Below are 26561 nucleotides of genomic sequence, written 5' to 3'. Positions count from 1 at the left end.
CGGAAGAAGACGGCGGGGCCGCCGCGCTCACGTGACACGGGCCTGTTGTCAAAATGCACCGGGTGCGGGGGGCTGTTGTGCGTGCGCAACGGTTGTCGGCCCAGAAACCCCTCTGCGGAATGTTGAGGCAAGGGAAACCCCTCTGCGGAATGTTGAGGCAAGGGAAACCCCTCTGCGGAATGTTGAGGCAAGGGAAACCCCTCTGCGGAATGTTGAGGCAAGGGAAACCCCTCTGCGGAATGTTGAGGCAAGGGAAACCCCTCTGCGGAATGTTGAGGCAAGGGAAACCCCTCTGCGGAATGTTGAGGCAAGGGAAACCCCTCTGCGGAATGTTGAGGCCCAGAAACCCCTCTGCGGAATGTTGAGGCAGGGGAAACCCCTCTGCGGAATGTTGAGGCAAGGGAAACCCCTCTGCGGAATGTTGAGGCAGGGGCGCCTGAGTCGCCACAGCGAGCGGTTGGGCCTGGAAGTGCTGTGTGCGAGAGAGGGAGTGGGTCTGAGCCGGGGCTGCAGAGGCCTCTCCCCGTTGCCTGACGCCCGCCTGGGCTGCGAGGAGGAGCTCGACCTCAGGGGGTGCTGCTTTCCCCGACCCCCTCAGTGGGCCCTTCCTCAAGCCGCCAGCACAGAGGTCGTGACGCGGTCTGCCGTGGTAGACACCATCGCAAAGCAGGCACCGCCTGGCCCCGACCATGTCGTGCGTCCATTATAAGTTCTCCTCCCAGCTGAACTATGCCACGGTCACCTTCAACGGCCTCCACATCTCCCTGTGCGACCTCAAGCGCCAGATCATGGGCCGCGAGAAGCTGAAGGCGGCCAACTGCGACCTGCAGATCACCAACGCCCAGAGCAAAGAAGGTGCGTGGGGGCAGCCGGGGGGGGAGTCAGCCTGGGGCCCATCCCGCCGGCGTGCGGGGGACCAGGAGGGCAAGCGGCGCCGGGGCTGAAGCGGGATGGGAAGCGGTAATGCGATTCGGCCACGATCGGTAGCTGTGACTTGTGTTGGGGGCCTCACAGAGCTGTTCTTTTGTAGTTGCTCTTCCGACAGCTACCTTCAGATCTGTGTTTTAGACACGGAGCTAGGCGTAGAAGGAGACGTGGTTGACGTGCGACATGTAGTGCTTACCAAAGTTTTGGTTTCCTGGAATTCCTCTAGGTAAAATGATAAGGAAATGTGGGAGGATATCTTATAAAAACAGAGTAAGCTGAAAGTGATGCTATTGAACATCATTGTATCATCCATTTCTAACTGTGATTTTTTTCCTGGTACTACATGCTAACCACATCAGGGCAATACTGAGGTTTTATGGCAGAACATTTACGGTGAATATACGTAAGAAATGTTCTTAGAGCAGTCATAAATTCTTTTAAATCTAATAAATGGTGCTTCTTTCTCAGAGGTGATAATGGTTTTGGCATGACATTTTAGTTTGGTAATCTGCCATCTTGGTAAGTTTAAATGTGATTAAAGACTCTGGGTTGTGACTTTTCAGAAATAAAAAGACTTATAAAGTGTTTTCAGTCCTTAAAGTTCTTTTTTTGTTTTTTTCCTGTGGTTCTCTGACACTCTTACAACAGCCTTTCTTTGAAATGTGGACTAGTGGTTTTTTTCCTCTTCCTCTTTGATGTATTAAAACTTAAACAGAAAAATATGTACGCTGCGGTAACTGTAACTTCAGCCCTGGCCTTTCAAGTGATTGGACTTAAAGCTCGCTGTGTATCTACAGGTATTGAAACTATTTCAGGAGAATGTCTGCGAAGAGACTTAAGGGCACGATGTTAGGGGTCTTAGGGATGCCATTGCATTGCATGACATGCGTAGGCAGAGAGACATTTCACAAGGCTTGAATTTTTCTAGTAGTATTGAAGAAAATGGTCAAGACCTTTTGAACAGTGTTTAATTTGCTTTAAGGGCTTTGCTGCAGAAGGGTCTCTGAATTTTTTCATCAGTTGCTAACGTACCTCCAGCTTCACAAATGCTAGCAGGCTGAATGGCCGACTGGCTGACGTCAGTCCTGTAGTAGTTGGGTCTGTGTCAAACAGAGCCTTAAAACCAGAATGCTGGATGGTAATAAACTTTGAAGGAGCCCAATTATTATCACTAGAAGAAAAAATGTTTTGAAATAGGCTAAGCACGTGGGTTCTGTTATAGCAGGTGAGGAACAGAACGCAACATTTCAGAAGAAAAATTTATGCTCGTAAATATGTTCCCCCACAAAGCGTTACTCTAATATCCATAATAGCCATTTTACAAAGTGTGTTGCTTTGTTTTCATATGTAAGCCGAAGACAGTGAAGACAAAGTATCTGCTTCACTAGGTTCTGCTAAATGTGGCGTTGCCTGAAGGTGAAGTTCAAGCAGGAGTATCTTTCCTGCTTTAAAGAGCATCACTCTTGTTTAACAGCGACAAGATCCTCCTCTAGGCAGGTTGTGTTGCACTTTGACCTTTGTAAAATGAGCATAAAATCTTACGCTTGCTATATTAGAGACACAGGTGCTTACTGAAGGAAGGGGTAAGGGTGTTTTCCTTGTGAAAACGCAAAAATCCCCCAGGGGTTTTCAGAGCTAAAGCTGGAGAATACATTTCAGTGTCATCTATGTCTACGTCAAATTTTTGGTTTAGATGGGTAACCATGAATTTCAGTTGTTATTAATCAGACGTAGATGCTTAAACTCACCTTCGGAAGATAAAGGAACAAACTAGGCCCGGATATTCTGCCTAAATGGGATGTTTGGAATTCTTACATGTGGTCATGAAGTATTGGGTTTTTATAACATAATCTGTGACTGACTAAACGCTGACGTGATCTTGGAAAGAACCAAGTGGACCTTGAGTGAAGATGGCCTACTTGTTCAGATTTTTCTGAGTACTCCTCTAAGCTTTTACAGTTCAGTAACTGTTACTTTTCATAATGGAAATCTAGTCATAGAAGCAATGCTAATACAAGCTAAAAGTAAACAGGATTTTAAGTATCAGTGGAAAAAAAATTTCTGATGGACTCTTTTTAAGATGCTGGGAAAGCAAAATGGATGGTTAGGACCCATTTTAAAAGGTGGGGGGTTGTGTGTCCTCTTCCACGCTTACTCTAGAGACACATTCTAGAAAGGCAGAATTCCCTTCAAAAAGCCTGTACTCAGGAATGAGGCATTTAAACTTGCCTCCTTTGAATTTGATCTGAATTTCTTGACCTGTTTTTTATACTAGATGTTCTCACAATATAGTGGAAGGGCTGCAGACTCCAGAACTCAGGTCTCTTGAGTACTCTTTCCTGCCCTCTAACATTCTGACTCCAAGCACTCGGAGAATGTGCTATTCTGCTTATCAGGGAAAATACAAAAAAAAAATGCTAGAAACCCAAAAATGGGGCTCTGAACTGGTCTTCATCCAGTGGTTTGTGATCTGGACCAGAAAGACTCCTCTAGCCCTGCCAGTTTCGTTTCCATTTCAATGGAAAGCACTGAGCAGCTGAGAAGTGTGGTTGTTGATGGATTAAGCTCCAAGAAATAGGCAGCGATGGCAGACTCTCTTCTCTGTTCTATCAGTCTGGAGCACTAGCAGTGTAGGTGTATCGGTTTTAGTCAACAGCCACAAAAGCGCTGGCGCAGTTTTCATGCTTTAGCTAAGTGCCTGTTTTGTTGCGGGGCAAGCTAGTCAGACTTTAGAGTCTGGTTTATGCAGGTGAGACTTTGCTGTGCTTTGGTTTTCTCCAAAGATCTATTGGTTTTGTAGCCTAATGGAAGCAAAAGCAACTTAAGCTAGGTCAGGAAAGAACCTCGTGCATTAGCAGGCTCTCCTTTAGTGACCTTTGAGACTATTTTGCTGTTGGCGTTCAAACTATTGTAAAAAACTGGAAAAGATTTTGCTGCTTGTGTTTGATTATCAAACCTGAAGATTTCTTGAAATGTACCATTAGTGTGTTGAGACGGTAACAGCGTGATGTTACGTATAAAGTTTTGCTTCTGTATCCCTAAAGGGATTCTCTGAAGTGCTATATAATTGCAGATTAATACACATTCTTAGGAATTGACTCCTGTTTTTTTCTGGTTTTATGTTGTTTTCAGAATACACCGATGATCGGGCCCTGATTCCTAAGAATTCCTCAGTAATTGTTAGAAGAATCCCTGCGGGAGGAGTTAAAGCTACCAGCAAAACCTGTGTTCTGTAAGTATCCATAAAGCACATTCAGATGGGCTCTTTCTTGTTAAAGCTGCTGTCAAGTTTTGTTGTCGTGGGGTAGATTTTAATGCATCTGTCCCAAAGTAGACTTACATTTTTGGGCCTGCTGGGACATGGGGTTCGAACTCCCACATTGGTAATCTGTGCGATGATTCTTTTGTGTTTCTTCTTGGGGTTGGTTGTTCTGAGGGCCAAGTTGTAGACCCCGTTTCCTCTCGGTGGAGAGATTCCTCATTCTGTGTGTTTGCTTTTATTGCTTTTATAGTAGAGGGAGATATGCATTGTAGTGTAAACTTCGAATTTGTTGCCATCTCAGAAGAGTCTGATTCTGAGTGTTTGACTATTTCTGGCATTTGGAGGAGCAGGGGGTAGGATATGGCAGGTTTTCTTTTGCCCCAAATCTGGGGGTTTTGCATACTAGCTAGAGAGGAAAGACCAAGGTTGCCTGCTGATGAACCACGCAAACAACAAGTGGCATTCATAAGTGATTCCTCTTAGTTTCCTAAAGACAATGCCCGTTTCAGGCAGAGAAAAAGAACAATATCCTAAAGTGTACTGCCTTTTGTGCGAGTACGATGAAGGAACAGTGAATCCTTTCCAAACCTGAAACTGTGTAAGCAGTTTAGGACCTTCCCAAATGTTACTAGTTGTCTGTCTAAGCCTGCTTTTCCCCTAAGCAGATATCTCTGCTCCAGGGTTTAATTCTGTGTTCCTAAGATTTATGGAGGACAGAGAATGGGGTACATTGATTACAATTACAGCTATGCAAATGCAATCGTGACTGCAGGATTATGGCTGTCATTTCTGTATTCATACAGTCCAGTTCTGTATCAGCTACATTAGCATTGTTTGAATGGTCATGTTTTGCAGCCGCCTTAAAGATATGCGTCTCCACCACAATGAGTAGCTGTTACTAGCTTGTGGTTTTGCCACGTCTTTGTAACGTGGGTTCTCAAGAAATAAAGTAGACTGATGAGTTAGTGTGTCTGGAAGAAACAGTACAGCAGCATCCTGGTGTCCATGAAGCATTTGCAAGCAAAAACCCCTGAAGTTATGTGGCTCTGCACGTAAACTCTGGGCATATTAGTGCCATGGTTGTTGCACTGCTTTCAGGCACTCGCTAGTAATTCTGGACGCCACAGCGTGGTGCTTATAAACATGGCCTTGTTTGGGGGATTAATTGAAATACGTATGCTTAGTGCTGCCTCGTCAGTGCATCCTCTGTTTCTGGTTGGATGGTGCCCTCTCTTGCTATTGTAATGCTGCCCTAAAATGAGAGGATAGGTGCTGCTAGCATCAAAGGTCAAATAAATAGCTGGATGTGGGGATAAGGAAAGAATGGTACTGCTGTTCTAACATTGAAAATTAACCAGGCAGATCAACTTTCTATTCCTTCAGCTGGAAGCACTGCAGAAACAGCTGGTAGAGTGGTTAGTGTTTGGGAATGATGAATGTGTGCTGAAATGGTGGAGAGGCCTTCAAAGTGCGTTACTCCCCTTGTAGTATGTTCTTCAGGTTCAGTGGATGAAGAAACCCATGTGTGGCCATCTAAAGTATTTCCTCATGCTTCCTCGTCTTCAGGAGGTACGTGGCTGTAGCTGCGAGCCTGGTGCTGTTGTAGTAGTGGCAGGAAGCATGAGCCTTTCTATTTGTGCCTCAGTTCCACAGCAGCCTCGGAATTGCCTCTGCTCATGGGACAATTTGGATGATGTCTGAATTGTTTGTTAACTACATCAGTGGTTGAATGTCTGATTCATGATGAGCAGCCTGCAGATACAGATCAATGAGTATGTGGAATCTCAGCAGGTTTTCAAACACAATAAATATTTCCTAAGATATTGTAGCATGTTCAAGACTATCTTAAAGCAAATTCTGGCAATTAAGACCTTTTTTTTTTTTTTTTCCCCACAGGGCTCCTAAATCGCACAAAATCCTAGGAGCTGCTTTCAGGTGACATTTCTACTACTATTCTTAGTTAACATAGCATATGTAACACATGTAGTATTTTGGCACTTTCATGGCTAAGTATGGTCAATGTCTGAACACAGTGCTTGGGCTTCCACAAAGAAACACTGTTCTAAAGACTATGCTGCTGACATTGTTGTTATTTCTTTGTCAGAGGACTGATTTTTTACTCTTAAGTAAACTTGCACTTCAAAGGGTCTCGACTATCCCTGTTCTTTCTTAGAAACTGAAGTGCTCTCTCTGGTGCCTATTTGTAAGACTAGGGGCATACAGCTTGGCTAAAGTTACCTTCAGATGTTGATGCTCGATTATTTAAGAACACAAAGCTGTACTACAGACTTCATATTTTAGATACTTAATGCAGCAGAGACAAAATATCCGAGGACTTCCTCTTGCACTGTTGTGTTCTAGATCTGTAAGTCTTAGAGGAATTTGTGACAAAGTAGAAATGGGATTTTGGGTGGTTTTATTAGTGGCACTGAGTGTTATCAAAAGAGAGAAGAGTTTATGTATATGAATAAATTTCCATATTCACTAGACTATGAGAAGATAATGTTTCTGATGTTGTGGTTTTACAACGTGCTTTCACTGCTCGATGTTGGGTACAAGTGCTTTATTTGAAGTTCTGATCACCTTTATTTCTTCTTCTAGAAGTCGAACTGCGCCAGTGAGCGGAACACCAAAAGCAGTATGTAAAAACACAATCTCAGGCTTTTTCCTACACACTGCACTTCACTCTAAACAATGTAGCCTTGTATTAATTTTCCAAACATTAGCTTAATATATTTTCCAGTAAATATGTTGTAAATAGCATGTCCTTGATTCAACATAGTAAAAACTGAGTCATGCCATCATTTGCACAGTTCTCATGGGAATCTTGGTATTTGTGCCTAGTAATGCATTGTATTTCATACTGACTATGCCAGAATATTTCCTGTGTGACTGTGTGTTGTACAGATAATGTATGATGGTTTTTAGAACGTGTTAGAACATGGCGCCATGTTCTGCAGCTGTCTGTCTACTGCTAGTACTCTGGATGTTTGTATCGGGTGTTGGGTGCTTTGTCTTTCTCGAAATACAAATTGTTTGGAGTGTATTTTTTGCCATTTTCACAGTCTATCACTTAGCTGTTGTTTTTAAATACCTTTTTTGCCTAATGGTTCTTGAAAGTGTTATCAAAAACAGCTGAGAAACCATTCTTGTTAAACTTGGTACTCTTTCTTAATTTTGACTTGGGGCTTCAAACAAATACCAAAACCAACATATCCCGTACATTGTGAGGACAGTTCTGTGCAGCTAAATGATTCCTTTTCAGGTCTGTAAATACTTGGGTATTTGTTCCAAAAACTGTATAATTGAAATTATATTGTTTGGGCCCCTCTGAGTACGTAAATGCCTTTAATAGATGGCGGTGAATTTAAATAGCATTGCTACACAAAGTGATATTGTCAAGTTCTGCATTTGATCACTTCATCTGACTAATCAGTTTAGCTTAATAGTTTGCCTGCAAACGAAAGCATCTAAAACCCAGTGTACAAATTTTGGCACAAGGTTAGAGCCTGGTGCATTAGTGGGTGTAATCCCTGTCATTTCTCTTAACTTCTGCCTGCAGTCCATTTTTGGATCTGGGTGACTTCAGGGTTGGATGCTGCTTTAATTTCCCAAAGGTTAAGCCCTTCTTTAGTATAGCACCATTCTGAATGTACATTTGGAAAAGGGGCAGCATTTTTCTTCAGGTTTGAAAACACTGTCATTCTGCTGCTAAATATAAATAAGTAATAGAAGGAAATACTTGACTGGTAGTGGTCTAGATCTTGATTTGCCACTTGGCTCGAATACGATGTGTAACTCTGCATTTCAAAATATTCCATATACTGTAAAAATTTCCATGTGGTGTTTTTAATGCCTCTCCTTGTGAGTTTGAGTTAGTTTAACTGGCCCAGTGACCCTAGTAGTCAATGTAATGCATTTATATAAACCACGTTTATAGTAGTTGATCTAATTCTGACGGGTTTTTCTTTCCTGAAAACAGTTATTTTTCTCTTTGTATCCTTGCATGTGTATAAACACAACTCACGTGTTCAGAAAAAAAACATTCTTTTAGCCTCGTGTGTTCCCTGGCATGTCTGCATTACATTTCTAAGTAGCATCTTACCATAAGCTAACATAGATGTCTCAAAAAACAAAAAAAGAAAAGTAAAAACCCTGAGGTGGGAGGGAAGACTAGTTAGAACTAATTAAAGCAAATGAAATTCGAGGCAAAATCATTCCCTTCTTCTTTACTCTGACTGTTCCTGGTTTGGGTTGTGGGTAGCCACAGGGTGGGTGGAAGCCTTGCACCTCTCCTTACAAGCCCTCTCTCTCTCTCCCTGTCAAAGCACAGCAGCCTCAGGTGCTTCTAGCGCTGGAGACACACTGAGCTCTATTCTTAAAGCTAGCTCAGGTCTTGGTCTAAAGGGTGGGGGGTTTCTATTGTTTGGTTGGGTTTGTTAATACACGTATTTCTGTATGTATTTCAAAGCAGAACCTGGATCTTAGTGTTGTGGGAATAAATCACTGGAAAGCTTGGCAATTGTTGTTGAACAGTAAAGCAGCAAAGTGAAAATGAGTTAACATTTTTTTAAAAAGGATGCACAATAGCTTATACTTTGACTCTTAATTGTCTTGCTCTTATGTTAGCTGGCAACCTAGACTTCCACATTTGTGCTGCTGTCCTACTGTTAACTACAGCCAAAGCAAGAAAGGGGATCCCTTTTGGTTTAGGATTACGAGTTCAGTAACTGCAAGGAGCTCTAGTTGGTGTTTGTCCTTAGAGGCTGCAGAAATGCAGAGAGTTGTGCCCATTGATTTAGCACCGTCAAGCACAGCTGGGATCCTTCCTGGCTGAATTTTTAGTTTAGCCAAGCTATCAGGTTTTAGAAAACCACTGTAATTTAAATGTGGCACTCCAGCAGTGAGAATAGCCTTTTCCTCCCATTTTGCCTCCCCTTTCCCACTTGCTTTGTGTTCGTTGCTGTTTAGTCTTCTGTTTGAAATGGGAGTTAATACATTGACTGTCGAGTCTGGGGTTTTACGTTTGTTTGTTGGTTGGGGTTTTTTTTCCCAATTCTTCTGCAGTATTATCTTGGGGTTGTATACAAGTTTCATGGAGATGTTGTTTCAACGTGACTGACTGGAGGGACTGGCAGGATATAATTCCATGGAAATTTAAAGGAAAAAACAAAAGACCCACGAATGTTGGATCACTGGAAGATGGTTGTTGCGCAAACGTTCTAAATAGCACATTAATTATCTATTTGCTGCTTTTGGTAACTGTTCAGTAGAAAGGAGTGCTATCACCTCCTCGAAGAAACGAGACTGTTGCCTGCAGGCCAGAGCATAACTGCTTCCTGAAAAAATACAAGAACTCACTATTAGTTTATTAACTGTTATGTTTCAGTTACTGGTCAATACTGGACTGTTTAATGCAAGACTCCAATCGAGAGGTTTCCTAATTACTCATTGGGTTCTGAAAAACCACAGAATGATAGTGGCTGTGCCTGCCAGGAGAAAACATAGGCCTGTCTTTCCCACACGTAAAAAAGAGTGGCATACGGTGCATGAAGCTTCAAAGTACTTGATCAGGCTTCCTTTTTAACAGAACTGGGTGCAAAATGTTCTGAAAAGAAGGAAAGGTGGATCTTCTGGTAAGACTTGCAATGGTCTCTTTTCCCAGATCGGAGTGCTCCTCTCCAAAGGCACATTTTCCTTCTCAAATAAACTTAAATATGTTTTTTAATCCTTTTAAGCAGAAAATTGACAGTTTCCTTACCCCTTCGACTTTTAAGGACTTGTGAGCATTTGACAAGGGTCCCTCTCTGAGATACTGCGGAGCAATAAATTGATCTCAGGCGGGTTTGGTTGTTTCAGTTTCTTCTCACTAACCACATAGGCACTCTTAAGCTGTCATGGGTTTGGACTTTGTTTTGAACAAGTGCAAATCACACTAGGTTGGAAATGCCTCTTTCAGGGACACTCAGAGGATATAGTGCAGACTTTCAGGCTACAGTAGAGGTTAACTATTGCTCTGTTTTGACTGTAGAACTTGAATATGTGTTTATTTTTTTGTGAACAGATTGATGACCCTTCTGCACCTCTTTCGCTGGCCCAGCTTATTAAGGTACATACATATTCTCTTCAAACAACATTTGCTTCGTACTTTTAGACCTTATACTGTGATCTAGGGCTGGATAACCTTTGTAATGTGAGCAAAGCTTGAATTTAATTTTCAATCATTTAAAGTATTTATTTTAACTGTAAAATGTCTGTATGTTCTGCTACTATCCCGTAAAGAGTAGTTGCCAGTTTGGGAAGATAGAAGGGGAGTACCTTTCCAGGCTCAATGTAACGTTGCAGTATTACTCATCTTCAAGACACAAAGAAGCAGCACTTCAGAAGCTGTTTACTGTTTTTCATATGTTTCACTAATTTTGTGTTGGAAACTAACAGGATTTTCACAGAAGAATTTAATTGGCTCTAAGGTATGGACATTTCAGGGGGGTTTGCAAGAGCCAAAAGAGAAGCGTTTCCGGAACGTGGACAATTGCATGGCTGTTTTTGGATTTCTAGTCCTTACAGACTGTAGATCCATTATTTGAATGCTGCACAATTTCTTAAATTGTAGTATATAGAGTGTGGACAACACAATCTAATTTGCTTGATCGCAGACTGTGTAAATTGCATAAATGTACCTAATTGTTTAGAGGAACATACCCAGGTGCATGTGTGGCATATTAGCAGATGTGAGCTTCTGAAACTGCTGTAATGCCATGTTTTGCTACGGAACTGCTTGTATTTTTTGCTCAACAATGGGTAACTTTGTCTGGGAAAGCACTAGCGATCGTGCTTTGTGAAAAGGCACAGTGCTAGCCAATGAAATGCCTAGTCTTTAGAGTTACAAAGATGAGAGAAGGCAGGGCCTAATGCAGAGGAGCTAGTTCTTTCATCTGAAAAGTGAGGCAGGGGTTCATTTCCAAGAAAGAGAAATCTCTTCCCTCTGGTAACTTCTTCCCACTCTCAGTGCAGAAATTAAATTGTGTACATTTGGCAAAAAAAATCCAAAAAAATTAGTTTGGAAGGTAACCTCCAAAAGAAAGCGGTCTCCATTAGTGCTGTCCCTAAACGTGTCCTTGGTTCTGTAAACTCATGTGAAGTTTTACTCTGAAATGTGAAAACCTGTCCAAGTGGAGTACACATTTCAGCTTTTGAGAAAATTCAAGTATTTCAGAAAAATGCAGGAACATAACCTAAAGCAGCTCAAAACTATGACTTCCTCTAACCTCTTTAGTGCAGTCTGGCTTAGCGTGGAGGCAATGCGTTGTAAGAAGTTTTCTGTTTTATTCTTACTGTGTATTAAATGCCATATTGGAGATTTGGTCTATTCCTAGGAATGTTTTGTGGGGTTTGGATGTGTTTTGTAAGCCATTTGGGTTCAGAGAAATTAGTCAAGTATCTGTAAAGTTTTCTCTATATGTTAATGGAGATGATTTCATAGATGTCGACCTGGATTATGTTACTATTGAGAAAAAACTGTGTCTGTGAAACTCCCATTTAGTAAAACGTGGAAACTAGCTGGTTGCATGCCTAGAAAAACAAAAACATGAGAGGTTGATCTGAATGCTAGGTGCTTGAAGGTCCACATCATTTACAGTCACTCCCTTAGACCCTGCTTGTGCCTGGACCAGTGTGTAATAAAAAGGTTTGAACAAATACTACTGAAGAACCATCAGCTGGCTTCATTAAGTTGAAGTTCTAGTTCTGCATAAGGTTTAGATTACAATTTGTATGTTAAAAGGCCACAGTCATCTGGAAAAAAGTGCAGGTTTTGCTTACTGTAGTTAACTCACTTTCCATGAAGAAGTTAGGAGGCGGGGGGGGCATGCAGTTGTGACTGCCTGCTGCACATGATGGTCAAATTTCTACTGGAAAGCATCTTTTGTCCTGCTGAGGGATTATAAAAAGCTGGATTCCTTTTAAGGCGTCTGTGTCTGAAGCTGCCTTTCAGTAAGCAGAAACAACTCCCCCGACTCTTGTGTGTCCTTTAGTGCTGCAAAATGTAAATAATGATACTTGCATACATCTTTCTCAATTAAATGTCCAGTGGACATCTTCCCCTGCAAATAGTCTGGAGCTTAAAAATCAGTTTAAACATCGGGGATAGTCTCATTTTTTCTACACATCGCCTCAGTCCACTTGGCAGAAAATGGGATTGCTTACAGAGGTCTTTACATAAGGTCCAAACAGAGCCTAAGCTTTTGAGTGCCCAAGAGTGCTCTTTTCAAGTAGGTTAAGAGGCACATAAACAGCACGGAATGGCATCAGGACTCCCCAGAACGTCTTCAGGGCAACTATATTTTATATAAGCAGCTGTTTTCATGCAACCTCAGCTAGCGTTGTGCTGCTCTTTACAGGACTGGGTGAGTGGTGGTGTCTTTGGCTGGGTGGGCTTAAATGTGTTTCTAATGTGTGTGTCCAATAATTACCTCTTCGACAGACCGCCGATCTGGCTGAAGCCAATGCTTCTGAAGAAGAGAAAATAAAAGCTATGATGATGCAGTCTTGCTGTGCGTATGATCCAATCAAGTAAGTGTTGATAATGTCAAATCTGTCCTTTGAAGCTGATGGAAAAATTGTAGAGATGTTTGTTTCAACACGAGAGACACAGGCATACCTTGTTCTTTTTTTCCCCAAAACCTTTTAGTTACATGAAGAAACCCTTGGCTCCACCTCCACCATCATATACTTGCTTTCGTTGTGGAAAACCGGGCCACTATAGGAAGAACTGCCCAACAACTGGGGTAAGATTGTGGGGGACTTGTGGTGTGACTTAGTTTTTCATTTTTTTATCTTGGCAGTTAGGTAACAAGTCCATGAACGCTCCTAGGAAGAATTGTTTCTCTTGGGGTGAAATATAGAGGTTATGTGGCAATTTTGCAAAGCCCTTCAAAATTCAAGGGAAACCTGGAATCACAAATGTGAAATTTTCTTTTTTCGAGGTCATAGACATTAAAGGTGTGCATAGAGCTTTCTCTGTGAACTTTCATGCATATTTTTATATATTGCAATATTAGGGGAAATTTTTATGCTTTTGACTCTCTTTAATGGCAGTTCACAGTTTGTAGTATTTTGTATAAGAATAGGCGGTTTCTGTTGACCCCATCTATTGAATATTTGCATGTGTTAATTACACAAGTCTCTGGGTGAGTATTCATGCCATTTAAGGTTAGTCACGGAATGTATGTGCTTGAGCTATGAATTCAACCTTCCTGTCTAGGTGGTGAATGTAAGTTTCTCCAGTGACTGATTCAGAGCACCAAATTAAGCTCTCACTCTGAATTGCGCTGTGGAGGAGCAGCGGGTTTGTGTCTCTTCTCTGAATGGATGGTGAGCTGAGGGATATTTCACCCTTAAGGAACCTGAAGATGAGCCAAAGAATGTCGATTGAGTTCAAAATGCTGCTCAAGCCTTTGGAACGTCTTGGCTATATTCATTTAGGAAAATCAGTCTTTTAGTCAAGCAACCCTTACGCTAGGCAACAGGAGAGGATTACAGGCTTTTGATGCTTCAAATAATCATTGAAATGCCATTTTACGTGTGGGTCTTAAGATGAGATATGTCTGCATTTCTTTTCTGAACAGGACAAAAAATTTGAGTCTGTTCCCAGAATTAAAATGAGCACCGGAATTCCAAGGAGTTTCATGATGGAGGTGGAAGATCCCAGTATAAAGGGTGCTATGCTGACAAGCAGGGGAAAATATGCAATCCCAACGATTAATGCGTAAGTATGGCATTAATTGGACTGACCAAAAAGTGAGCGAGAGAAACCATGCATAAATGTTTGAGTGGCAGCGCAACCAAGTTGGCCAGCATATTACTGTGTGCTGACAAGAGGGGCTGTTTGAAAACGCACTTGGTAGCATTTCTGGTTTTCTGTCATGGATCTCCTTTTGTAGAAGCTGTAACACAGACTTCTTCCCTTTATAAAACGTAATTACTCGGAGACTAACTTTCTCCTGAGCCTGCAATTTACATTTACCCTCTGGCAAAGAGAGGTGAGATTCATTTCACCTGCTTTCTAGCTGTCAAAAAGGACTTGTCTAGTCTGAGCTAATGTCTTAGTTGATCCATTGAATGGCAGAGTTCTGCAGAAGGAAAATTGTCCCCCCCTCCCTCTTCTAGTATGGTGGCTCGAGGAAAGTAGTTTAAACTAAATGCCTACGTTTTAGAAGGCAAATGTAGAGTGAGGAGAATTCCATTTGTTATCTTCCTTGGATTAAATCCAAAGCTCGGAAAAGTTTTCCTTTACCCACCTCTAACTGTTTTCTTTTTCCTTCCTCACCCCCCCTCCAGGGAAGCTTATGCTAGAGGAAAGAAGGAAAAGCCTCCCTTTCTACCAGAGGAGCCCTCCTCCTCCTCCTCTTTCTCCTCCTCCGCCCTCTCAGATGATCCTCTTCCAGAGGAGCTGTCATGTGTCATTTGTAAAGATATCATGACTGATGCCGCTGTTATTCCCTGCTGCGGAAACAGTTTTTGTGACGAATGTAAGTGTTACTCCCATGTTTGTTAATTCAAAACATCACGTCTGATCTTCTCAAAGCAGAAAGAGGCGATAATGAAATGACTTTGTTCCCAGTTCCATTTAATACTTAAGTATACCTGTGGTAGTGCATGGCTCCCCCCCACCCCGTCATGGGCCGCTCTGACCGTACCAAGCACTGCTGTTACCTGACCGAGGCTGGTAGCGGGAGCGGGAACAATGGAATAATCAGTCACTCCCCGACAGCCCTGGACATTCCTTATCAGGATCGTAGCCCAAGTGGAATGACACCACGGTTACCCAAATTCCATCATTTTGCTAGTGACTAAAGCCAATCATCTTGCAAACCTTTAAACAGCGGTCCCAAGTGAGGCCCTTTGAGCTCTCCTGGACCACAGCGGGCAGCAAGCAGCATCTCCCTCCAAGTGGGACGCCTCTCGGAGTTCGCAGACTCTCCAGTTTGCGAAATTCAGAGGACTGCCGCCGAAAGCTGGCGATGGGACATGGGCTGAAAACCTCTCCTCCTGGAGGCTCAACCCTCGCCCGTTGAGAAATGCTGACAAGGGAATATTTCATAGAACTCGAGGGGAATTTTTAACAGGTACCTTTGTACATCTCTCACTCTCTATTTGTGACTGTGTGCGTGAGTGTGTGAATCAATTTGAATACCCGATAACAAGCACAGTATAAATATTACCATTTCAAATCTGTAATCAAGTCACTGTTGTGATTGTAGTAAATTCTATTAACTCACTTTGCAAACGTTAGACTCATCAATGATGAAGTGCTGCTAAAATCTTGTGATCCACCTTAAACTGTGAACGAACCTTAGATTGCTGCTAAATACATAGAATCCTTTAGACATGAACCATTGACCAAGTCTGAGACTAAGTCTGGATTCAGTCGCACTTAAACTCCTCTCTGAGCAGGAGTTTAGAAAGCAAGGGGGTGCATTCTGAACCTCGTGACTCAACGGGAGGGTCCTCTTTACCCTTTTGTTTCTCTCGTCTCTCTGTAGAAATCATTCTGATTTGTTTCTAATTCCATTTTCCTTTCTATGTTTTAGTAAGTAATAGAGTGAACCTTGCCAATGAATTCTCATCAGTCACCTTTTCATAAACTTCTATTAAAATCCCTTTTGCCAATACCCTTGACGGTGATTCTTTAAGTGGCCTAAACCACTCGTTCGCCACAATACCCTGGATAGGAAAGGACTCTTCTCATGGAAAGGAAAAAAAAAAGGCAGAGAGCTTTTTTCCCTTTCTGCGTCTCTAGTTAAATCCTCTTTACGTGCAGAAGAACGAGCGTGAGAAGAGTGCAGAATTGTGCAGGTGATCACAGTGTTAGATATCGAGCGCATTTTGTTTGTCCACAGCCTGTTCTCTCACACAAAATTATATAGCCAGCTCCGGTGACTTGCTGTGGTCTGCCACAAATGGATGGTTAGGCATTTAATCCACATTCTTCTCCACAGGAGAGTTGCTCAAAACCTTCCCAACTCAAACCTACTAATGGCTTTTTGAGATGTGTTTTATTCATGAACGTTGTGGTTGGTGACTTCTCACTGTACTAGGTAGTGCGAAAAAGGCTAGTCGAAACATCAAGACATCTTCAAATGTTACAATAGTGAAATATCAAAACTGTAGAGTCATTTGCTGCATACTAGAAATCTTTTGCACGATTGAACATTTAGAGCTTCATGTTCCTTCAATTCAAGACCATATTCACCCATTAATCATATGCGTGTTTTTATAATGGATTAGAACCCCCCAAAATTTCCTTAGTTTGGCTGAAAACTATTTTGACGATTCTAATGATTCACAGGTATTAGAACAGTGTTACTGGACTCTGAGGAACATACATGCCCAACGTGTCATCAGACAGATGTTTCTCCTGATTCTTTAATTGCCAACCAGTTCCTACGCAAGGTAACCTGATGACTGTTACGTAAACTGTTCGTAGGAAAAGTCTCTGTAAAAAGCGGAAAGGGAAGAAAATAAGAATTTCCATCTCCTTAAGCAAGGCTGAATTGAATGAGGCTCAATTTACTGCTCAAATACATTATCTGTTGTCACAGAAGCTTACAACTCTAGAGACAATCTGGCAAATTCAGGTCACCCTTTTGTTTGACATGATTGCCTCACTTTCAAGTTTGGGGTTTACACAGAAGTACTTTAAATACAGATACTCTGAGTTACCAATCATTAATATCAGGGTTTAATGTGATGTGTTCATGTATCTGTATGCTGATTTATTTTAGGATTGGTAGCATTTACCAAGCAAGGACGCAAGGAATTTTACTCTGTGCAGGCTTTTCTCCGTCTGTCTACTGAAGTTTCATACTACCTTTCTGTCAATGTTTTTCTGCCTCTAGGCTGTGAACAACTTCAAAAATGGAACTGGCTACACAAAAAGGCTCCGTCAGCAGATTCAACAGCCACAGCAGCCGCCACTGCCGCCACCTCCACCACCGCTCATGACTGTTATATCTCCTGCTGCTCTGGTGAGTGCTGCTGAACTTTCTAAATCTTCCCCTCTGACAGTCAGCAGTTTGTTGGAAGAGAAGGGAAGTTGTATCTCAACACACGCAGTCATTCTTGTATTTTAGTAGAGCTTATTTCCCAACTCTTTGCATTGATTCACAAGGGCTGTCGGGTTCCCGAACAACCTGCGTTACCAAGTCTTCTGGGCCCCCGAGGACAATCCATACCCACAACTGGTAAGTACCTGTAACCGCAGAATTTCTTTGAAGAAGCTGTCTTCAGAGAAACTGAATGGGATTTTTTGCTTTTTCCTCTCCCCACTCCAAAAGGTCGTCCAACGAGAGCCAGTACAACTCGCTCAGCAGGTGGCAGACCAGGCTGGGAACTGTAAGTATTCCGCAGACATTCAGTATCTTACTACTTGTAACCTGTTAAATGAGGCGGTAACACATAACTTACACAACAGCTGATTTATAATGAAATAAGTGTGCACAGACTGCTGTGGAGAACACAAAGGGTAATGAATTTTTAAATGGCTTCATTTGAATTGGCATTAACAAAGGGGATCGGCGCTTGCAGTGAGATTATTGAAAAAACACCTCCAGTACATGACTTAAAAGAGGACTCTGAAAAATGAAGGCTTTTTGGGGAAACCGTAATTGCATATAAAAATGAAATACAGTTAAAGGATCAGGTGGAAAGCCACCCTTTGGTTACTGGCTGAATAGGGCTGGAGAAGAACTTGATTTCCCAATAGGAATCAGCCGCCAACATTCTTTTTTTAACAACTCAATTGATACTGATTGACCAAACTATTGGAAAAGTCAACGCTGTCATTTTAGGGCAAATCTGAATTTCTTCAATTTAGTCATCTCGCATGGCCAAGCTGCTTTCTCTCAGCTGGCGAGAGAGGAGTCTATTGTAGCTATTATTGCCGTGTCAAGTTAGTCCTTCCTTTTGGTATATGTCTGTTATACATCGATTGTCAGGGTGCATTGCGTTTATAAACTCTTAAAGATAAATCAAAACAAAACCCAGGACCCATCCCTTGTTTCCTCCACCACCCCATGCACTCCTCTTCCGCTGCGGGTACCACCACCACAGTTTCCTGCTCAGTTTCCACCTGGTCAGCCTCCATCTGCTGGGTACACTGTCCCCCCTCCAGGAAATCCCCCAGCTCCTGCAAGCATGTCATCAGCTTGGCTACCAACAGCAGTACCAACGGCTCATGCAAATACCATCCCAACGACACAAGCACCTCCTTTATACAATCACAGGATCATTTAGGTTGGAAAAGACCTTTAAGAGCATCGAGTCCGACCGCAAACCTAACACTGCCAAGTCCACCACTAAACCCTGTCCCCAAGTGCCACATCTACGCCTCTTTTCACTACCTCCAGGGATGGTGACTCAACCACTTCCCTGGGCAGCCTGTTCCAGTGCTTGATAACTCTTTCGGTGAAGACAATTTTTCCTAGTATTCAATGTAAACCTCCCCTGGTGCAACTTGAGGCCGTTTCCTCTCGTCCTATCACTTGTTACGTGGGAAAAGAGACCAACACCCACCTGGCTACAACTTCCTTTCAGGTAGTTGTTGAGAGCGATGAGGTCTCTCCTGAGCCTCCTTTGCTCCAGGCTGAACAAATCCCGTTCCCTCAGCCGCTCCTCGTAGAACTTGCTCTCCAGACCCTTCATCAGCTTCGTTGCTCTTCTTTGGATGCGCTCCAGCACCTCAATGTCTTTCTTGTAGTGAGGGGCCCAATCCTGAACACAGTATTTGAGGTGCGGCCTCAGCAGTGCCGAGTGCAGGGGGACGATCGCTTCCCTAGTCCTGCTGGCCACTCTGTTTCTGATACAAGCCAGGGGGCTCTTGGCCTCCCTTATCTAGGGAGGAGTTTTACAGAGAACAACGGAGACTTAAAGAGGAGTAAGTGTTTGGCTCAATCAAGTTGCATTGGCTTTCATTTTTGTATTTCAACGGTGTGTCGGACTGCAGTTACACTGAAGTGCATGTGACATAAGCAAAAATGACACAGTGTTTTCTCCACCGTGCTTTTGCGTTGCAGATGGTAAACATCTAAAACTAAACCAAGACAAACGTCATTCTAACACTTTCCCTAAAACTTGTAGGAATTCTAAACTGTTTTTGCTTAAATTGGATGTTCACCTTCTGCATTTGCATGCAGCATACATTTTCTCATATGGGCCATGTTTTGTTTCTTGGTGTCTGCCTGTAAGAAAGGTCAAACTCTAATTGTAATAAAGGTCAAACTTGTTTTAACAGGGAAGAGAAAAAGTCCAAGCCTGAGGAGTTTACAGATGATTTTGCTAAGGAGCTGATGGAATATAAAAAGATTCAAGAGGAGCGCAGGCGCTCGTTTTCCAGGTAACTGCTTTGCACGTCTGTAATGGGGAAGCAGACTGTCGAGAAAAATCGGGAGGAGTTCCACTCCACCCCTCTATCGTTAGGTGGACTGGATGAGTCAAGGGATTAGCAGTGATAGGAGTTTCATATTCCTAGAGGAGTGATAGGAGGCTCATATTCCTAGAGGAATGGCATTGAGTCATAGTGCAAGAGGCTGAGCTCAGAAGCTTTTAGATAGGACTTTTCTTGAAATGCGGTCACTATCCTTGGTTAGAGCCAGAGGTACATGCAAGATATTGCTAGGATGTCTGGCTAGAAGTGTTGATTAAATAGTCCTGTACGTAGGATTGCAGTACAAGTATTTTGCACCCTGTACAATTTGCCAAATAAGTAGTGAAGGTAAATAGACTAAGCTGGCATTTTAAAATGGAGTTTTACTCTCTTCAGGCTAAATGGCGTTTTCTTGATGTTTGATAGGGCACTGTAGCCACTAAGACTTGCTCTTTTTGCATCTTACTGCAGCAAAAATGAGTTGCACCCCATGTCGTTGCGGAGTAGTGAAAAATGTGCGTGTTCACGTACCAGTAGAGGCCAGGATACACCACCTGAAACCAATCAATAGCTGTGGGAGTTTCATGTGCTAGAAGGGAGTGGAAATAGCCTTACCCTTCCTGTTTGTTTTCACACTACCAAAGCAGCAGCTCTTCTGTCTTGTAAGCAGAACCTTTTACATGTGATCAAGATCTTCAGTTTGCAGGAGCATTATGGCAACAGCTGAAAGAAGCTTTGACATAAGCATATGGAGAGGGAGAAGAAAACCAAACCAAATTTGGGAAGGAAAAAAATGGGAAGAGTGACTGTTTTGAATTAACTTCATTTATGTTTCCTGTGGTTTTTTTAAGGTCCAAGTCTCCCTATAGGGCTTCATCTCCTAAGAAAGGCAATATCAGAAAACGAGCTGAAGCTTCCCAAGGGAAGGCAGAGAGAGATTGTGAAAAATCTCCTCGAATGGAACCACCTGTGAAAAAAGTGAAGGGGCAGTCGCCAAAGACAGGCACTGTTAAAACGTCTTCCTCTTAAAAGGATGTTTACTGGTTTTCGTATGTTTTGTTAATTTTGCGTTAATTTAACTAAGACAATGTTCGCAGAGGATTTTAATTAGCTGTAAGTTATGGACATTTCAGGGGGGGTTGCAAGAGCCAAAATAGAAGCGTTTCTGGAACATGGACAATTGCATGGCTGTTTTTTCTCTTTGTTTACTAGCATGTGCATAAACACAACTCACATGTTCATAAATAGAGTTCTCATTCTTTTAGACTCGTGTGTTCCCTGGCACATCTGCATTACATTTCTAAGTAGCATCTTACCAATACTGGACTGTTTAACGCAAGACTCCAATTGAGAGTTTTCCTAATTTCTTGTTGGCTTCTGAAAAAACACAAAATGATAGTGGTAAAAACATAGGCCTGTCTTTCCCACATGTAAAAAAGAGTGGCATACGGTGCATGAAGCTTCAAAGTACTTGATCAGGCTTCCTTTTTAACAGAACTGGGTGCAAAATGTTCTGAAAAGACGGAAGGGTGGGTCTTATGGTAAGACTTGCAATGGAAAGAAGGTGTCTGTTTCCAGATCTGGGTGCTCCTCTCCAAAGGCACATCTTCAAGAACTGTTGAGCTGGTAATACAGAAATGTTGTATGTGCTTTCCTAAATATATGGAGAAGGAAGGATTAACTGGAGTGAGGAATCCTCTTCTGCATGTAGGTATTTTTTCCCCCCCGAGACTGCTAAAACTGCTCCCTTGAATTCTTGAATTCTTCCACCACATGAGGGAATAAAGGACAGGAGCTTTTTCCAAGGAGGGGTTTTAATCTCTCTGCTGATCGATTTAGTGGCCTCTTGAGGAGAGCTGTTCAGTTTACACGGTGAAATGTTCTTCTATGTTTTTGAACAACTTCAGACATAATGAGCAGCGATGTGTCTTTCTGATAATGTTTTACTAGTGTAAGCTTAACTGCTGCTGCTTGTGGCGTAATGTAATTCAATATACTGGAAAAGGAGCAAGACAAGAGTTACCCTTTTTACTTGTGGAAAAACTGCCCTTCAGCATTAGTTCTCACTAAACACTGCAGTCCATTACTAACCAGTGGCCTGAGGACTTCATTCCTGCAAGCTGTTCCAGTAGGTAGCTGGGAGGGAGGAGTGTGGTTGCAGTGGAGAAAACTATTACAGGATTGTGCTCTGAATCCATGTTTACATCATCAGTAGAAATGGGTTTTGGTCTGATAGCAAGGAGAATAATATTAAGTTTTCACAATTCCCAAACAAACTGGGATAGTATGGCCTGTGGTCTAATAAAATACAAGAAACCCGTTTTCTCAGTCTTTATGGGCTACTCTGTTGTGGTGAACACCTTCATTTCAATACCTTCAGCAGTTTATTTTTTTCTAGGCAAAGTGGTGGGTTACTTTAATGGCTGATGTTTTGGATTGGTGTTTTTATTTGGGTTTTGTGGGGTACGGTGAGTTTGGCATTTTTAAACTTACTGACAGGAGGGGCAGAGTTCATGTTTCAGGGCTGATACACCCGTGCTTTATTTTGACAGGCAACTATACTGTGTTCATAAAGTACAGCCCTGTGCATTTATAAATGATGAGATATTAACTGATTAATTTACAAACTACACTGAAAAACAGTTTCCTGTAGTGATGCTTCCTTCTCAAATAAACGGAAATATTTTTTTAAATGCTTTTTTAGCAGCAAATTGACAGCTTCCTTACCCCTTCGACTTTTAAGGACTTTCACAAGTTTCACAAGACCCTTTGACAAGGGTCCCTCTCTGAGATACTCCGGAACAATAAGTTGATCTCAAGCGCGTTTGGTTATTTTAGTTTCTTCTCACTAACCACATAGGTACTCTTAAGCTGCAATAGGTTTGGACTTTGTTTTGAACAAGTACAAATTACACTAGGTTGGAAATGCCTCTGTCAGGGACACTCAGAGGATACAGTGCAGACTTTCAGGCTACAGTAGAGGTTAACTATTGCTCTGTTTTGACCGTAGAACTTGAATCTGTGTTTACAATTTTGTGAACAGAGTGAAGTTCCTTCCCTGACTGCACACGTTCCCACCCACCCGGCTGTCACCAGTCCCAGTTAGGGCACAGAGAAACACCCGTGTTTCATGCACGTGCCTGCACAGAAACCCTCGCAGAGGGAAAAATTTCCCTTGGGTATCAAATACAGAAATCGCACTGAAAACCTTGTCCTCTGCTAGAGGACATATCCATAAGTCTCAAAAGGGGGGAAATCGCTGTGACTGGAACCAGATTATAGCAACGGAATTCAGGTATCCCTGAGGACGGAGACTCACCCTGGTCGCTGGGATACGCGTCCTGGCAAAGACAGCGGTGCTGTGCGAGGGCCTTCGAGTGGGCAGTGACACGCGGAAACGAACTTGACAACTCACACAGAGTTATAAAGCAGGCATGTTTATGGCGGCGCCGGGTGCAAGGGGATTTCTCCTCCTAACATGCACACCGGCTTAAAAACATGACAGGTATTTAAAACAATTAACAAAGTTAGTTACGCCTCCTGGTTCTACCCCTTAATTAACTCTTGGTTAATACTTTTCTTACTTCATCTTAAACTTACAGTTCTCTTTTAATTCACCACGCATGCTCAGAGAGTAGGGGGCTAAATTGGGTTGGGGCTTCTCTAGCCAGGAGGTGTGTTCCTTAGCATTAGAATGAGATTATAATGAGACAGGTTAACTCTAGGGCACTATTTTGGCAGTCTTTTCTATTTTTCTACTATTCGTCCTTGTGCTAATCATTATTGCTAGTTAGCAGAGAGTCAGTGAAGACAATCTTTATCAGCAGAGAGTCAGTGCAGACAGTCTTTATCTCTAATATGTCTAAGTACCGGGTGCAGTTGTTACAAAGTATCTTCTCTACACTTTTCTTTCTTACTTTTAACCCTTGTTTCTCAAAATGCCCTGTAACATTCCCCCCTTTTCTTTCCCTTAAGCAAATTCTTTTTCTCTTAACAGTGGTTCGTTATGTTTCATCATTACTTTTAGTGTCCACACTTGCCCAATAATTTCCTTTAGTTTACACCAAAGGATAAGATTCACCGTTGTTAATGTTGAGGTGGCTCTTAGTAACACCAATATTGGGTGGGTCATTATGTTTAAGATTTTGGTAGCTGACAGGGAATAACCCCTAAACACATCCCATCTGCATCATGATGGACAGTAATTAAAGTCTTTCTTCCACTTTCTTCAACTTGTTTTAACAACCTTTTTAAATTTTCATGATGCAATAGTTTTCTTATTAGAGTGAGATTCATTCCAATAGGGGTGGGCTGTATATCCTGAATCGATGTATAATTAAACTGTAGCAATTGATAAGTAGTAACAGGAGCCGTGTAGGTAAAATCACATCCTGTAAGACTAACAAAGTTGCAAATGCAAATATTTGAATGGTTGCTCGTGTCCACCATTTGATCATCTACTTGTACAAAATCCCATTGACTTCTCAGACAAACACATCCCATACCCCTGTAAATTATGATGGTTCTTAGGGTCTCATTGGGATGCACCTCAAAGTGACAAACATTTTGTTCAGTGTCAAGACAAATCTCTTGCCCTTTGATGGGGTTTCCTTCACAAATAAATCCTTGCTGGTCTCGTACGACACAGGCCTCGACATCAATAGTTTGCCACTTATTCCTGGTTTTCATAGCCCATACCCTATGTTTTGGGGGATGAAGTACAGTTCCATGGTAATTTAATCCTAGCGCAACAATCGGATGTATATGTTATACACTAAAGCTTTATATATTGTTAATACAAAAGCTGTAGCTGTGTTGTTAGTAGGGTCAAAGGTAAAATTAACCAAATGCCACCACAATTGGAATCTCCTTTCAAATTCCGTTGCGTTATTCCAAATCACCTTTCGGATTTCTTTTGGTGGGATTCCGTCTCCACCTTCCCTAATGATTGCAGCTGCTATTGTCTGTATCAGGTATCCCTGAGGACGGGGACGGAGACTCACCCTGGTCGCTGGGATACGCGTCCTGGCGAAGACAGCGGTGCTGTGCGAGGGCCTTCGAGTGGGCAGTGACACGCGGAAACGAACTTGACAACTCACACAGAGTTGTAAAGCAGGCATGTTTCTGGCGGCGCCGGGTGCAAGGGGATTTCTCCTCCTAACATGCACACCGGGTTAAAATCATGACAGGTATTTAAAACAGTTAACAAAGTTAGTTATTCCTACTGGTTCTACCCCTTAATTAACTATTGGTTAATACTTTTCTTACTTCATCTTAAAGTTACAGTTCTTTCTCAATTCACCACGCATGCTCAGAGAGTAGGGGGCTAAATTGGGTTGAGGCTTCTCTATCTGGGAGGTGTGTTCCTTAGCATTAGAATGAGATTATAATGAGACAGGTTAACTCTAGGGCACTATTTTGGCAGTCTTTTCTATTTTTCTACGATTCGTCCTTGTGCTAATCATTATTGCTAGTTAGCAGAGAGTCAGTGAAGACAATCTTTATCAGCAGAGAGTCAGTGCAGACAGTCTTTATCTCTAATATGTCTAAGTACCGGGTGCAGTTGTTACAAAGTATCTTCTCTAAACTTTTCTTTCTTACTTTTAACCCTTGTCTCTCAAAATGCCCTGTAACATTCTCCCCTTTTCTGTCCCCTAAGCAAATTCTTTGGCTTTTAAAAGTGGTTTGTTATGTTTCATCATTATTTTTAGTGTCCACACTTGTCCAGTAAGTTCCTTGAGTTTACACCAAAGGATAAGATTTACTATTGTTAATGTTGTCGTAGCTATCAGTAACACCAATATCGGGTGGGTCATTATGTTTAAGATTTTGGTAGCTGACGGGGAATAACCCCTAAACACATCCCATCTGCATCATGATGGACAGTAATTAAAGTCTTTCTTCCACTTTCTTCAACTTGTTTTAACAACCTTTTTAAATTTTCATGATGCAATAGTTTTCTTATTAGAGTGAGATTCATTCCAATAGGGGTGGGCTGTATATCCTGAACCAATGTATAATTAAACTGTAGCAATTGATAAGTAGTAACAGGAGCCGTGTAGGTAAAATCACATCCTGTAAGACTAACAAAGTTGCAAATGCAAATATTTGAATGGTTGCTCGTGTCCACCATTTGATCATCTACTTGTACAAAATCCCATTGACTTCTCCGACAAACACATCCCATACCCCTGTAAATTATGATGGTTCTTAGGGTCTCGTTGGGATGCACCTCAAAGTGACAAACATTTTGTTCAGTGTCAAGACAAATATCTTGCCCTTTGATGGTGTTTCCTTCACAAATAAATCCTTGCTGGTCTCGTACGACACAGGCCTCGACATCAATAGTTTGCCACTTATTCCTGGTTTTCATAGCCCATACCCTATGTTCTAGGGGATGAAGTACAGTTCCATGGTAATTTAATCCTAGTGCAACAATCCGGTATATGTTATACACTAAAGCTTTATATATTGTTAGTACAAAAGCTGTAGCTGTGTTGTTAGTAGGGTCAAAGGTAAAATTAACCAAATGCCACCACGATGGGAATCTCCTTTCAAATTCTGTTGCGTTACTCCAAATCACCTTTTGGATTTCTTTTGGTAGGATTCCGTCTCCACCTTCCCTAATGATTGCAGCTGCTATTGTCTGTATCCATAATTGAGCTTGGATACAACTAGGTGCTGTAGAAACATTAGTCTGAGCCACGTCTAATGCATTTATAATCAATTCATTGTCCTTTTCATTAAGCTTTTCCCACTGTGGGAACACATTTGCTGTAAGCCATTGGCCGGTTCCTAAAGTTAGGAGGGAAGATCTTAAAGGGTTCTGTATTTTGTTCAGACCACCGGTCACTGTGGCGAGTTTGTTCCTTATTATCGCAGTATCTATACGATTTAAAACTCCCAGTCCTGTTCCTACTGCACCAATCGCATGTCTCCTTTTCCTCA

General features: G+C 42.1%; 1 protein-coding gene across 1 annotated transcript; it reads left to right on the top strand.

Moving 5' to 3' along the window:
* The first annotated feature begins 689 nt into the window (after positions 1-689).
* On the top strand, positions 690-19278 carry LOC132321033 (E3 ubiquitin-protein ligase RBBP6-like). The gene is made up of 11 exons (XM_059834637.1): positions 690-855; positions 4060-4159; positions 6791-6827; positions 10254-10298; positions 12672-12760; positions 12879-12975; positions 13816-13955; positions 14528-14718; positions 16539-16642; positions 17089-17217; positions 19264-19278. Exons 1-11 carry the CDS (start codon positions 690-692, stop codon positions 19276-19278), a joined length of 1113 nt encoding a protein of 370 aa, XP_059690620.1.
* The last annotated feature ends 7283 nt before the right edge of the window (positions 19279-26561 follow it).

This window comes from Gavia stellata, unplaced genomic scaffold, assembly GCF_030936135.1.
Source record: "Gavia stellata isolate bGavSte3 unplaced genomic scaffold, bGavSte3.hap2 HAP2_SCAFFOLD_38, whole genome shotgun sequence".
Taxonomy (NCBI): Eukaryota; Metazoa; Chordata; class Aves; order Gaviiformes; family Gaviidae; genus Gavia; species Gavia stellata.
Note: the sequence above shows the minus strand (reverse complement) of the source record. Positions and strands in the feature narration are given on the sequence as shown.

Bases quoted from the DNA above. Each gene is read 5' to 3' on its own strand.
- LOC132321033 (XM_059834637.1), top strand. From the start codon at position 690: ATGTCGTGCGTCCATTATAAGTTCTCCTCCCAGCTGAACTATGCCACG. The intron at 10,299-12,671 runs GTACATACATAT...CCTCTTCGACAG, and splicing joins CGCTGGCCCAGCTTATTAAG to ACCGCCGATCTGGCTGAAGC. The intron at 13,956-14,527 runs GTAAGTATGGCA...CCCCCCCTCCAG, and splicing joins GCAATCCCAACGATTAATGC to GGAAGCTTATGCTAGAGGAA.